Source organism: Sarcophilus harrisii, chromosome 2 (assembly GCF_902635505.1).
Source record: "Sarcophilus harrisii chromosome 2, mSarHar1.11, whole genome shotgun sequence".
NCBI classification, from domain to species: Eukaryota; Metazoa; Chordata; class Mammalia; order Dasyuromorphia; family Dasyuridae; genus Sarcophilus; species Sarcophilus harrisii.
The window spans coordinates 603,676,907-603,690,051 of NC_045427.1; the positions used below are offsets into that span (position 1 = coordinate 603,676,907).

At 37.6% G+C, this 13,145-nt stretch overlaps 1 protein-coding gene across 1 annotated transcript; it reads right to left on the bottom strand.

Annotated features, from left to right (window-relative positions):
* Positions 1-4,405: 4,405 nt before the first annotated feature.
* LOC100923918 (pulmonary surfactant-associated protein A-like) lies at positions 4,406-11,571 on the bottom strand. Its single transcript, XM_031956371.1, has 5 exons — positions 11,412-11,571; positions 9,508-9,684; positions 7,783-7,902; positions 6,087-6,164; positions 4,406-5,170 (listed from the first exon to the last, which is right to left on the bottom strand). Exons 2-5 carry the CDS (start codon positions 9,668-9,670, stop codon positions 4,794-4,796), a joined length of 738 nt encoding a protein of 245 aa, XP_031812231.1. The 5' UTR covers positions 9,671-9,684; positions 11,412-11,571; the 3' UTR covers positions 4,406-4,793.
* Positions 11,572-13,145: the final 1,574 nt, after the last annotated feature.

Genomic DNA, 13,145 nt, shown 5'->3' on the forward strand with positions numbered 1-13,145 from the left:
GTGCCTATAGGTACATGACTTCATCTCTCATTGCCCCAGGCACCTTTCTAAGACTATAATTTATAGCTGTACTGTATCCATACAGTTCCCTTACCTGGGATACCACTTCCCATTGAAATTACAGGTGCAGAAAAGAAAGATCCCCAAACTCTTTTTGTTATTTTTTTTAACTTGAAATTTGGATGTCTTTTCTTTTTATAGCACATTCACTTCTGAACAAATTCCTCCCTTTCTTTCCCACCCTTCATTCATTATACTAAAAAACAAAAACAGAAAAAGTGAAAGAATGAATAGGTTTTCATAGCTCACATTAGATGAATTCAATAGTATATTCAATGTTCCACATTAATCATACCTCATATCTTAAATGAGAAAAGTATATTCTTGTCTTTTCTTGAGGTCCAGTTTCAGTCATTATAGCTACATGATGTTTATCCTATTATGTTGTTCTCTCCATGTATGTTACTAATGTGATTATATCTATTTTTCCTGGTTCTGTTTACTCTCATCAGTTTTTATCTTTCCTTATTTTTATATTCTTCAAATTCATAATTTATTACAACTCAGTAATATTGCATTACATTTATATACCAAATTTTGTTTAAGATCCAATGATGTTTCTAACTCCTTGAAACTATAATCAGTGTTGCTATTTTTGGCATAGATAGGATCTTTATTTCTGTCTTATGTCTTTTGGGAAACAGCAGGGTCTTTGAGCCAAAAGATGAGCCTATTTTAATCATTGTTAAAACAAATTTCAAATTGTTCTCTACAATTGTTGGACCAATTCACAACTTGATTGGTAATCCATTCATGTGTGTGTCTTCCTGAAGCCCCTCCAACATAAGTGCTCCCATCTTGTCATCTCTGCTAATTGAACAAAGACTTTCACATTATGAATTAAGTTGTGTAATTGACTCTGAATGCATCTTTTAGCTTTGTGAACTCAACTGTCAAAACTGCCAGTTATAGTTCTGCCAAGGACTCATGATTTTTTTTAGTAAAACACGATTTCTATTTTACTTTGCTGAAAGTAACTTGTGGGGAGTAATAGTAGCTCACACTTAAGTGTCCTAAAAACTTTGCAGAATTCTAGTCCAATCATTTTATATAGGGGAAAATTGAGGCCCAAAAGGAGGAAGTGATTTGATCCAAAGCCACCATTTTACATTAGAGGCAGACCCAAGACTCCTGACTTTAGTCTAGTATTCTTTTCATTATACCATGTTGGAATTTGTCTCTTTTTCCCTTTCTGGAAGGAGACTTGCTACTCTCACTTTGAATGTTCCTTTTCTTCTCTTCTAGTTGTCAGGTTCTGACACATGATGTCCTAATCAATGATGAAGCTCATGTAGACAAAACCTTAGGCTAAAGTATGGGGAAATAATGTAAGAATTTTCCTTTGGTATTATGCCTGCTCTTAAAGTATGCATAATATATCTAGAGAAACAAGACTTATACACATGAACTAATGAGAGAACAATTCAGGACTGTGCTATATGGTCTAGAGCTTAGGTGCTTATGGGAATCCAGAAGAGGGAAAGATGAATGGAGTGAAACAAAGATCATGTAACACAGGATTCCTCGTCATTTTGGACAAAAATAAAAGCTCATGGTTGTATCAAGATTTATAATTACAAAACAGTTGACATGTACTATAAAGGGTTGTCCTTTCTAGTCAAAGCTGGCTCATTGTGATAACTGGGGTTGTGTATACATATTTATATATATTATATACGTCTCTGTGTGTGCATACACATATATGTGTATTTATATAGCTGTATATTTTGTTGTTGAGTTGTTTACTAGCCCATCACTATATTTGTGGTTTTCTTGACAGAGATATTAGAATGGTTGGCCTTCTTCTCCAGCTCATTTTACAGATGAGGAAACTGAGGAAAACAGTTAACATTTAGTAAGTGTTGGAGTCCAGATTTGAGCTTGGGAAGATGAATCTTCCTGACTCCAGGCCTGGTACTTTGTCCACTGCACCACCTAGCTATCCTGTATACATATATGTATGTATGCTATATAGATATATTATATCTGTATATATTGTATGTATACATATATATGTATATAGCAATATAGATTATATATATTCTATATGTTTATATCCATATCTATACACACATTTGTATCTATACATGATCTATATGTATGTGTATACATACATACATACACATATACATATATGTGTGTATATACATATATATATATATATATATCTTTTCAAAGAGATTTTGTTTTCATGGATAGCCTATATCCAGCCCACTATACTGTCTGTCACATTCTTAGCTCATTTTAAAGGCCTCAAGTTCAAGGTATATGACAGTCAGATGAAGAATCTGGATTACTTAGTCTAGAGAAGAGAAGAATTAGAGGGGATGTAATGTTAGGTGGAAGCGAGATTAGATTTGTTCTATTCGGTCTCTGAGGATACAATTCTAGTGAAGAATATAGGCTGCAGAGAGGCAATTTTAGGCTTTATGTTGATAAAACAAAATAAAAAAAACTTCCTGACATTTGGGCAATTGGAGCCATCTCAAAGTGGTTTGGGCTGCTTTGGAAGATTTGGACTCTTTTCTTCCTACTAGAAGTATTCAAGCAAAGGATGATTGATCTCTTGTGGGGTATGCTATACAGAGGATGTTTATTCAGGGTGGCCACTGATTTTGCTTTGATCATTATAACAGCATTCTAAGATAGCCTTAGAACAGATATTATTTATTATCTATGTTTTTAAAAAGGAAACTGAGTTTCAGAAAAGTGAAGAGAGTTGCTTAGAGTTTTGAAGGTTATTGATGGTAAAACTCAGGTTAGAATCTAGACCTTTTGGTTTCAAGTTCAATGATCTGTCTTCTATGATGCACTACCTATCTAATCAATTAATCTCATTGAACCTCAGTTAACTCATTTGTTCCATATATGGAACAAGGCTATGGATGGAATAATCCCTAAATTCTTTAGCATATAAAAAATTTGATGAGTTTATACGTTTGATGAACTGTGATACTTGTTGAACAATTCCTGAAGAAGGTAGACTTTGGATTGGATCTTAAAAGGATCTGTCTTACCAAATGGGATTTATAGCCTTCCTGTTACAGATAAGAAGCTGAGGTACAGGAGAATTAATTGCCTAGGGTGGCATTCCATATAGTAAACTTCAGTTCTCCAAAAGGGTATTGTGAGAGAAATCAGAAATCATGATCAGTTGCTCCAGGATAATTTTTCAGAGGTGGTGGAATAAAAATGAAGATCAATAAAGAATAATTAATTTTCAATCAGTCGTTGAATGTCTTTACTGATTGTCCTCTGATTGCTTAGCCTAGTACCAGGCACTGTGAGGATTATAAGGGAACTCGCAATCTAATTAAGGATGCCAGACATATACACTAGAAGCATTTATTAACATTACTAGGCAATGAGGATGAATTTGAGGGATACAGAGCCATATGTATTTTGCAAGTTCAGTGAAAGGGAAGATTATTTGAGATTGCAGAGTCAAGAAGGGCTTTGGAGGGATGGGAATCAAGCTGAGCCATGAAGGAGTTGTAGTGAATGGAAGAAAATGGCAAGAGAAATGTATTCCTGGAACAGGATCCGACAGTGACTTAATCTTGTCTTGTGGCTGCAAACTGATTATCACCTTCTCTACACAGTCTTCTTTTTGGGAAATGAACACATTGCATCACAGGAGACTCATATCATTCCATAATGTGAAAACATTTTGAGAAAGATAAAGGTCTTATAAAACTAGATGATATCAGTATAACACCTGAGAGACAGTATGGTAGAATGAACAGAGCTTTGTAGTTCAGTTCTCAATTAAATCTTGTTTCTAACAAAGTTGAAGGATTGTAGACAAATCACTGAACTTCTCAGTATCTTTAGATTACTCTCTAAGGCTGTAAGTTAAAAATGAGTTGTACTTTAGGTTACTTACAAATGAATTTCCACCTCTTTTTCAGGGGAAGGATTTTCTGTGACGCAAGATCATTAACACTAATGAATTACAGATGCAGGCATCTGTCTCCTTCTCTCTCTTTCCCCCTTTTTTTCTTCTCTTCCTTCCCCCTTCTTCCTCTCTCCCTCCCAACCCCCCTCTCTTTCTCTATTTCTCTGTCTCTCTTGCATATAGGTCTATCTATCCATCCATCTATCATCTATGTATCTATCTACCAATATCTCTTTTATCTCTTCCTGTCTCTCTATATCTATCATCTTTCTCTCAATTCTCTCTCTCTTTCTGTCTCTCTCTGTGTGTGTCCCTGTGTCTCTATGTCTGTCTCTCTGTGTCTCTGTCTCTCTCTATCTCTCTGTCTCTCTCTCTGTGTCTCTCTGTGTATCTTCTGTCTGTTTCTCTCCATCTCTCTGTCTGTCTCTGTGTCTCTATGTCTTTGTGTCTCTCTGTCTCTTTGTCTGTCTTGCTTTCCCTCTCTCTGTCTCTGTCTCTCCCTCTCTCTCATACAATTTATAAAACTAAGGCATCAAGACTAGGATTCAATGATTTACTAGAAGTCAAAGTAAACCAGAACAGAGCCTGGCTTGATCTTCTGATTGCAGGTCATCCATCGTTCTTTTTGAGACACTATACTGTCTATGTTTGGGAGAGACAACTTGGCAGCCAACAATCTGGGGAGAAGTAATTAGTCCAAAGCAAGGAATGAAACAAAAAAAAGAGATTCTTGGAAGAGGCAGACAAGGGGCCCAAAGGGCCGGAGGAGAGATCATGACCAATGAGCCGCGCTCCTTCACCCTCTGGCCTGGGGTACCAGTTGCTGAGGAGAGCCTTAGAACTCACAGATGACAAGCCGGTACTGCAGACAGCTCTTGTCATTCCAGGTGCCGTCTTTATACACCTCCACACAAGGCTCCCTCCCTTTACCTGCAGGTTCCCCCGGGTACCAGTTGGTGTAGTTCACTGGGCTTCCGTTGAGATAGAAGAATTTCCCTGGTGTCTTCCCTTCCACCAGGCCCAGGTAGGCGTACGTGTTGTACTTCTGCACGAGGCCCATGATAGCTGAGTTCTCCTCCACGTTTCTTGGGGTGGCAATAGCTCCACCTGCCATGGCACAGGTCTTGTTGATACCCTCGAAATTCATTGACTGACCATTTGTAGAAAAGACTTTCTCACCCACCTGCAACATGGTGCCTTGCAGGCTGAGAACTAGACAGCAAAGGAAACAAAGTCAAGTCCTTGGTGTTTTTATATAGCTCTCGATTTTCAATTTATGTGCAGAGAAAGAGGAAGACAGAAATGGAAGAAGGGAGAGAGGAGAGGGAGAGAGAGGTACAGAAAGAGAGGGAAAAGAGAGAGAGAGAGAGAGAGAGAGAGAGAGAGAGACAGAGAGACAGAGAGAGACAGAGAGAGACATACACACACACACCACACACAGAGAGACACACAGAAAGAGAGAGAGAGAGACAGAGAGACACACACAGAGAGACAGATAGACAGAGAGACAGAGACACACACAGAGAGACAGAGAGAGACAGAGACAGAGAGAGATACACATGCAGAAAGAGAGACAGAAGCAGAGAAGGAAGAGAAGAAAAGAGAATTCATGGACTATGAGCAAAGCATTAGCTTCTCATGGACTAGGTTTTCAGCCAGAACCTTAACAGAAAAGGGTATTTGTGGTGAGAAGGGTTGGAAGTTGAATATATTGTCACCAGGAGCTATTTGGACTTACATCCTGTTCAGGAACTTTTAAATCTTGGCCAATCTAAAGCTCAAGGTCCCTCTTGCACTCTAGTCTGTAACTCTGTACCCCTAAATTGTCAACATCTTTTCTATCTTGGAGAGTATATTCAGATAAGAAAGGAAGAATTCCAGAACCATGAATAAAACCAGTTTTTTATCCCTCTGTTTTTTCATTCCCTCAATTTTTATCTGATTCCCTTCTTTTCTGCCCATTCTCTTTCTATACCAATTTTTAAAAAAAATTCCCTCTCTCTTAACCAATTCCCTAATCCACACTAAGACCCCAAGGATTGAGGAGATGAAGTAGACCCTCAGCTTCCCCACTGCAGGGTCCACAAAATTGTCCTTCCCACTCTATGGCAGAAGTTGTTCCCCTTACCTCCGACTGACTGCAGGATGCGCTGTCTGAAGTCTTTCAGTACAAACTGTAAATCTTCATCTAAATAAGCTGGCAGCCCTGCAAAGAAGACATCACTCTTAGGAGTCTGTCTCAAAGCTTACAGCTAATTGAGCTCCCGAGGCATTGCTCAGTGTTCATTCACCTCCTGCAAACCCTGCTGTTCTAAAACACCAGCTACGGGTAGACTATGTTTAGGAAAATAACTAGGAGTCAGCTTATATTCAAACTGTCTTTTCTACAGTGTTATCTTGGGTAAGTCATTTAAACTCTCAGGCCTCAGTTTTCTCATCTGTAGAATGTGAGGAAGTGGGCCAGATTATCTCCACCTTGCTAAATCAGGGACTTTTATAGCACAGGACAAGTTCTGTCATTTATTGACATAGTAATATTAAGTGTTTCTTCCTTACAGCAGCATTCTAATGAGTCACCCAGGCCCCATCAACCAGGAATATTTCCCCCATCCTCTTTACTTGTCCATATCCTCTCCATCCTTCAGCCCAGTTCAAATCCTCACTCAAGTTTTCCCTGACTGCTTCAGCCCACAGTTATCTCTCCCCCACTTCTTCCTCCCACTGCTACCTCATAGATTGCTTGTCTCTTCTTTGCAAAATGTCATATATCTTTTTTTTGAGATGGAATTATCATTTTTATTATATTGACTCTGCCTACCCATAGACAATGAATATTTCTCCAATTGTTTTAAGTCTAATGTTATTTGTATAAAAAAGATATATATGTATATACACATATGTACATATGTATGTTTACACACACACACACACACACACACACATATATATGTATATAAAATTTTGTTCATCTAGTTCCTGGATTTGTCTTGGCAGATTTACTCTCAGATGTTTTTTGCAGTTTGCAGTTTTTTAAATGAGATACTGCTTACTCACTCTTCTTGTAGGATTTTGTTGGTGATATAGAAATGCTAATGATTTATGTGGGTTTATTTTATAACTTGCTATTTTGCTTAAGTTATTGTGTCAACTAATTTGTTAGCTGAATATCTAGGATTTTCAAATCTATCATCATTTTGTCTGCAAAAGAGATAATTTTATTATTTCATAGTCTATTCTGATTTATTCAATATTTTTTCTTCTCTCATTATAATTGTTAACACTTCTTTCTTTTTTTTTAGTTTATTTATTTTTAATACACATTGTTTTATGAATTATGTTGGGAGAGAAAAAACAGAGCAAAAGGGATAAATCATGGGAAAGATTAAAAAAACAGAAAAAAGAAGTGAACATAGCATGTATGAAATGTCATATATCGATTATATGTTTAATAATTCTTATATATAATTATTCTCTGTGTCTTGCCTCCTTACTTAGGCTAAAATTCCTTTTAGGGCAGTGTGGCCAATGATAAGTAAAAAGTAAGAGAGAAGCACCTTAGGATAAAATCCTGGTCAACTTGGGATAGAGAGTGCAGGACAAGGGGGGATAGCCCCTCCGGGGTTCTCACTTTGTAAATTCTCTACTCTACTTATAGCTTTGGGTGTCACTGGAGAATTTAAGAAGAGTGGGAGGAGAGTATTCTCTTTCAAAATTAGATTTCTCCTTTTTGTACCCTTGAGCAGGGGAAATGAAAATTAAACCTGACATTTACTGGCATTGGGAGAGGAGGACTTCCCCTTGTTTCAGCACATAGCCATACTCACCTGGAGGTCCCATTGCACCTGGCTCACCCTTTTCACCTCGTTCTCCCACACTCCCAGGTGCCCCAGTCAGCCCATCCCTTCCAGGGAGCCCTGGCATGCCTCCAGGGGGTCCCATGGGACCTGTAGAGAGAGAACCACAATATTGGGTGAACATAGGAGCCCTAGCCTATAGGAATAATGACAAGAAGACAGACAGCTTGACGGACACAGCTTGGACAAGTTCTACAATATAGTCAAATATTCTTAACAACTTCCTCCCCCTACCATAATTCCTGTTCTGGCAAAGCTCCTTATTTGTTCCTCTCCTTATTATTCCAGTCTATATTAATCATGATCTATAACCTGAGACAGTATTGCCATTAGCATATTTAGTTGAAATAAAAATAATTTTTCTTCATCCTCAAGCAAGAATGTTCTAGAACACGAATTCTTAATATTTTGGTGCTGTGAATTCCTTTGACAATCTGGAGAACCCCTTCTCAGAATAATGCTTTTTAAAATGTCACAATTAAAGGAAATACTAAAATTTTACTTAAAGGTTAATGAAATAAAGATGGAATTTTTTCCCCATCCAAGTTCATAGACCTCCTGAAATCTCTCAATGGAATTCTTGGTGGGGATGTCTATGGACCACAAATTAAGACCTTCTTGTTCTAGAGCTAATGCAACCATTCCATCATCTGCCCCAATTTCGGCTTGTCCTTTACAATTAACTTCACCTGTGCTTCTGGAGCCTTCCACCTTTCTCTATGTAGTTTGAGAGTAACTATTCCACCAGATCATAAGATAATAGCTTTAGAGCTGAAAGAGACTTTGGAAATCATCAAGTCTAGGACTTTAAAAATTTTTTCCACCTATCACCTCTTTTGCCCTGAGAAATTTTTGTGTGACTCTAGGTGTGTAGATATATAAATTATGTATACAAATCAAACATTAATGATAATAAAGACTCCATATGGAATTTTGAACCACAATTTAAGAAACTGGGATCTAGTCCAACCATTTCATTTTATATATGAGGAAATTGAAATCCAAAAAGGTCTTGACTGCCTCAAGATCATATCAGTAGTAAGTGGAAGAATTGGATATAAACCATGGCCCCTGACTCCAAATTTCAAACCCTTTCCCCTCATTGATATCTCATGTCAGGAGTCCCAGAGAGTGTGTATAGTAAGGAATTCCTGTCCCCACACATCCCATAATAATAGCAAATCACATTATTTCAGTATTTTAAGATTTACAAAGTGTTTTCCTCCTACCAAATTCTCTGAGGCAGGTAGACAGTGCAAGTTTTATCCTCATTTTAGAGATGAAAAGACTAAACTTCCAGGAAATCAGGTGATTACAGCATCCACCACAAACATACAGATATAGCAGTTTATGCCATATACAAGGAATAGTAGAAGGAACATCATATTATTGGGAGTCAGAAAACCTGGGTCTGAGTATCTTTCAGTCATTACCTTCATGTTTATGACTTAATCTCTCTGAGTCTCCACTTCCTCATCTATATTATCAAGATAAAAATACTTATTCTAACCACCTAACAAAATGGTACCAAAGAAAATCCTTATCTTCTCACCATATAATTAGTAAGTCTGAGAGTCAGAATTTAAACCTAGAATTTATTTCATTGATATATCTCAATGTCTTTCTATTACTAGTTCTCTTTCCAATAATAATCATCACATAATCAGGTAAAAGACAGTGAGCTTTCTTGGGTACCTGGAGGACCAGGATCTCCTTTGACACCATCCCGGCCATCTCTGCCAGGTAGACCTGGAGCCCCAGGAGTTCCTGGGATACCAGCACTAATAGAACACAATTCCATGCTGACTGTGACCAGGGAAAGTACCAGAAGTATCAGGACTCTGACCAGTGAGAACATTGTTCCAGGTTCACCTGCAGAGACCAACAGAAATATTTGCTTAGAATAGGTCATTATATAAGAAGCTGCCATCCTTTCTAAAATTTTAACTTGCATTTTATGGCTCCACTCTGGCTCATCAGTTTGCCCTTACTCTCCATTACCATTCTGCCTTCATGAAGGGACTGAGTATTCCTTGAAGACCGGAGATAACTGGTCACTTGGGAAGTGAAAATAACCTCTTGTACAGATTTTCTTACTAATTATTCTTTAATGTTCTTTAAATGCCAGACTTTGATCCCTGGGAAGCAGCAGATAGAATCCTGGATAGTAAGGAGACCTGAATTCTGTCTCGGCTCATTTATTAACTTGCTCTATGATTTGGATGGAGCATTATATAATATCTTTTGGCCTTGGTTTCCTCAAGTATAAAATTAAGATCATATATTTAGTGCTGTAAACCATTTAGCCCAATTCTCTCATTTTATAGATGAGGAAACTAAAGCCTAAGAAATTGTTACTTGCCCAAGATCATATAGATAATGAGTATCAGAGGCAGGGTTAAAAACCAGGTCCTCAGATCTCAAAACCAATTTTTTGGCCATTGTACTTTGCTGCTTTTGTATCCAAGGGAAAGAAAATGTTACTTCCACAGGGTTGAATAAGGTTTAGAGCTGCAGCTATCTTATAATTCATACAGTCCAGAGGAACCTCATTTTGGACTGAAAACAGCAGAGGAGGAAACTGGGATATAAATTCCCTTATACTAGTTGAGGACTGTAAAGAATAATAAAAGATTTGGAAATATACAGAATCAAAATCACTATAATATTAAAATTTAGGATCCCAGTAGAGATACAGGATCATCAAAATTTAAATATAAGAGGGGTTTGGTATTTCCTAAAGGTGAAGAAATATTAAATACCATGTACATCATCTTTTATCAGAAAGTTGGCCAAATCAATGAGTTGCTAGTTACTTTGGAATCCTAGGCAATAACTGCAACTTGAAACTAACTTCACCACTGAGATAGTTCCTAATCCTTCTTCCCAATCCCCATAATTTTCTAATTATTAGTGCTGAATATATAGGCGAATGATGGGGAGAGTTCAACTTTTGGTTACGATGTCTGTAGGGAGTTTGGGTAGGTGGTGGGAAAGAAAAAATACATGTAAAGTTATTCTTTGTTATTATATTTCTACAATTCCATCTCTACCTAGTTCTCTCCCTTTCCCACTGATTGTCTTACCTGTCAATTCCTCATATGCTACCCAAGGAATCTCACTTCAGTGTTCAATATGTGGGTTTTTCCCACTATATCTGCTATTCAGAACTTACCTTGGATGCTTTTTCTTTTGCAGGGAACTTTTCTCAGTCCACAGGCACAATGGAAAGGTCCTGAGGGGCATTAGTTTTATGGTTCATAATAGCTCAATAATTTAGTTCTCCTGAATACTTTGAATGACATTATTCTGTAGGCCCAAAAGAATGGCTATCTAATGGTGGAAATTTCAGGAATTGTAACAGATAGATGGGGAGATATTATTGTACAAGGAAACCTTTCTGGTTTCCCCTGTATCACACCAGATTGTTGCTTTCTAAAGGAGGCTCAGCATAACTGTTTATACTATTACCTGGTCCCCAATATCACCTTTCTGTTTGCCCAAGTCCTTGTGTTAGCCAGTTAAGAGGGCATGGGATAAATGACCTGGATATAGAGAAACTCAGAAACATTTCAGAATTTTAAGTATCTGACACTTACCTCTCTTCTTGTGGATAGTGTCAGAAAGAGGAAGCTGATGGTCCCATTTATACTGTTTGTAATGCAATATATATTTATATCCTATCCCTGAAGGAGAAATGTGGTCACGAGGGATTCCAGAAATTGTTAGGTAGAGGGGTAGGAAAAAAAAAACAATCAAACTTTTTTATTTACATATTTCATTTCTTCTCCTGAACATTCAAGTGAGTTCAAGAAGGTACTTATGGCTTTCCTTTTGGGCAAAAGGCAATAGGATCTTGGTTAATATGGGAAAGTCCTAAAGGTGAATGAGTTAGAAATTTTTGCAGAAAATGTCAGAAAGACTGAAGGACAAATAGGTGGTTTCCCAGCACTATTTAATTAAATCTATCACTTCCTTTGAATTGCATTGCCCTGTTCCTCCCAATCTCCTTTTCATAATTAAAATTAAATTGTTTCTTTTGATCTTAGTACCTCACATTTGAAAAGTCTGTTAATTACACCTGGGTCTCTGACATGAAAGATCCAGGTAAAAGAATTTTGGCAGGGAGGAAGATTGTTCACAAAATTTCTCTGGCTCCTGCTGCTACTCAAGCAAAAGCTGAGTCCATTATTATTTGACTCATTTTTCTCTTTCTGAAAGGACCCTTAGTTCTCCACAAGCACTCAAGTTAATCAGACAGTTACTATAGTACAGGATTAATTTAGCCCAACATGAAAATGTAGAAAGGGGTTATAACTAAACCTTCCTACCCTCAGCAAAATTCTCTTCACCATTCTAGAGGGTATTGGGCAACTTCTCTCTTTAGTGGACCCTATTCCTCAGGTCACATCACTCATGGTACCAGAAAAGGGACAAGTCTGCATTGCCTCTCCTAATTGGGCTTCTCTGCTTCATCATTTTTGGTACATGTGACTATTTGAGGTGCCAGCTTCTCTAGTACTAGCAAGGGTAAAGTCTATCAGTTGTATTACTCTCTCCTTGCCATTCCATCATGGCTATCTGGTATTGCTTGATGCTGTGGGTTATATGAGGTTCCCTTTAGGGTTCATGTGGATATATAGGTTTTTCTCCAGTTTCTGGAGGTAGGTATGCTTTTAAGGTCTACATGTTCTCATTTATGTATAGAAGTAGATCCTTTTTTTACAGAGGCCCCAGGAGTTCCCCATGAATGAGAGGGAAGGATTTCCTCCTCCTGGAAAAGAGGATATTACTCATGCCTATTATAAGACAATTTGTAGATCTGATTCTTACCTCATTTTCTCTCCATTTGCCCACGTTGTCTCGATACTCATTTATAATTTTATGAAAGGTTTTATTCATTTGAGAGCCTTCCTTTTCTGTATAGCAACCATTCAAGAAATATCTGAACACAAAAACAGCTGTGGTCTAGAAAAAGTTATGTATGAATAATTTTTCCACTTTCAATAAATTGAATTCAATTTTAAATGTGTCAGGGGAGGCTCTTCTGTCTATTTGGATTTTGCTCTGTCAGGATCATTTTTGATTTTTTTTTTAAAGATTGGAGCCTATCTGCTTCAGACAACACTGTGCAGTTTGGAATGAACTATAAAAGTTCTCACAATCCTGATAATCTGACACTGAGAAGGGCCGGGTCCCTTGGTAACTATGAGGAAGTGACTGTACCATAATCCTGGATGGGCAAAAACAGAGCAGTCACATCTTGTCTGAAGCCATAAATAAACACACACCAGTAAGACAACAATATTGTGGGGTTTTTTTAGGGGGGGAGG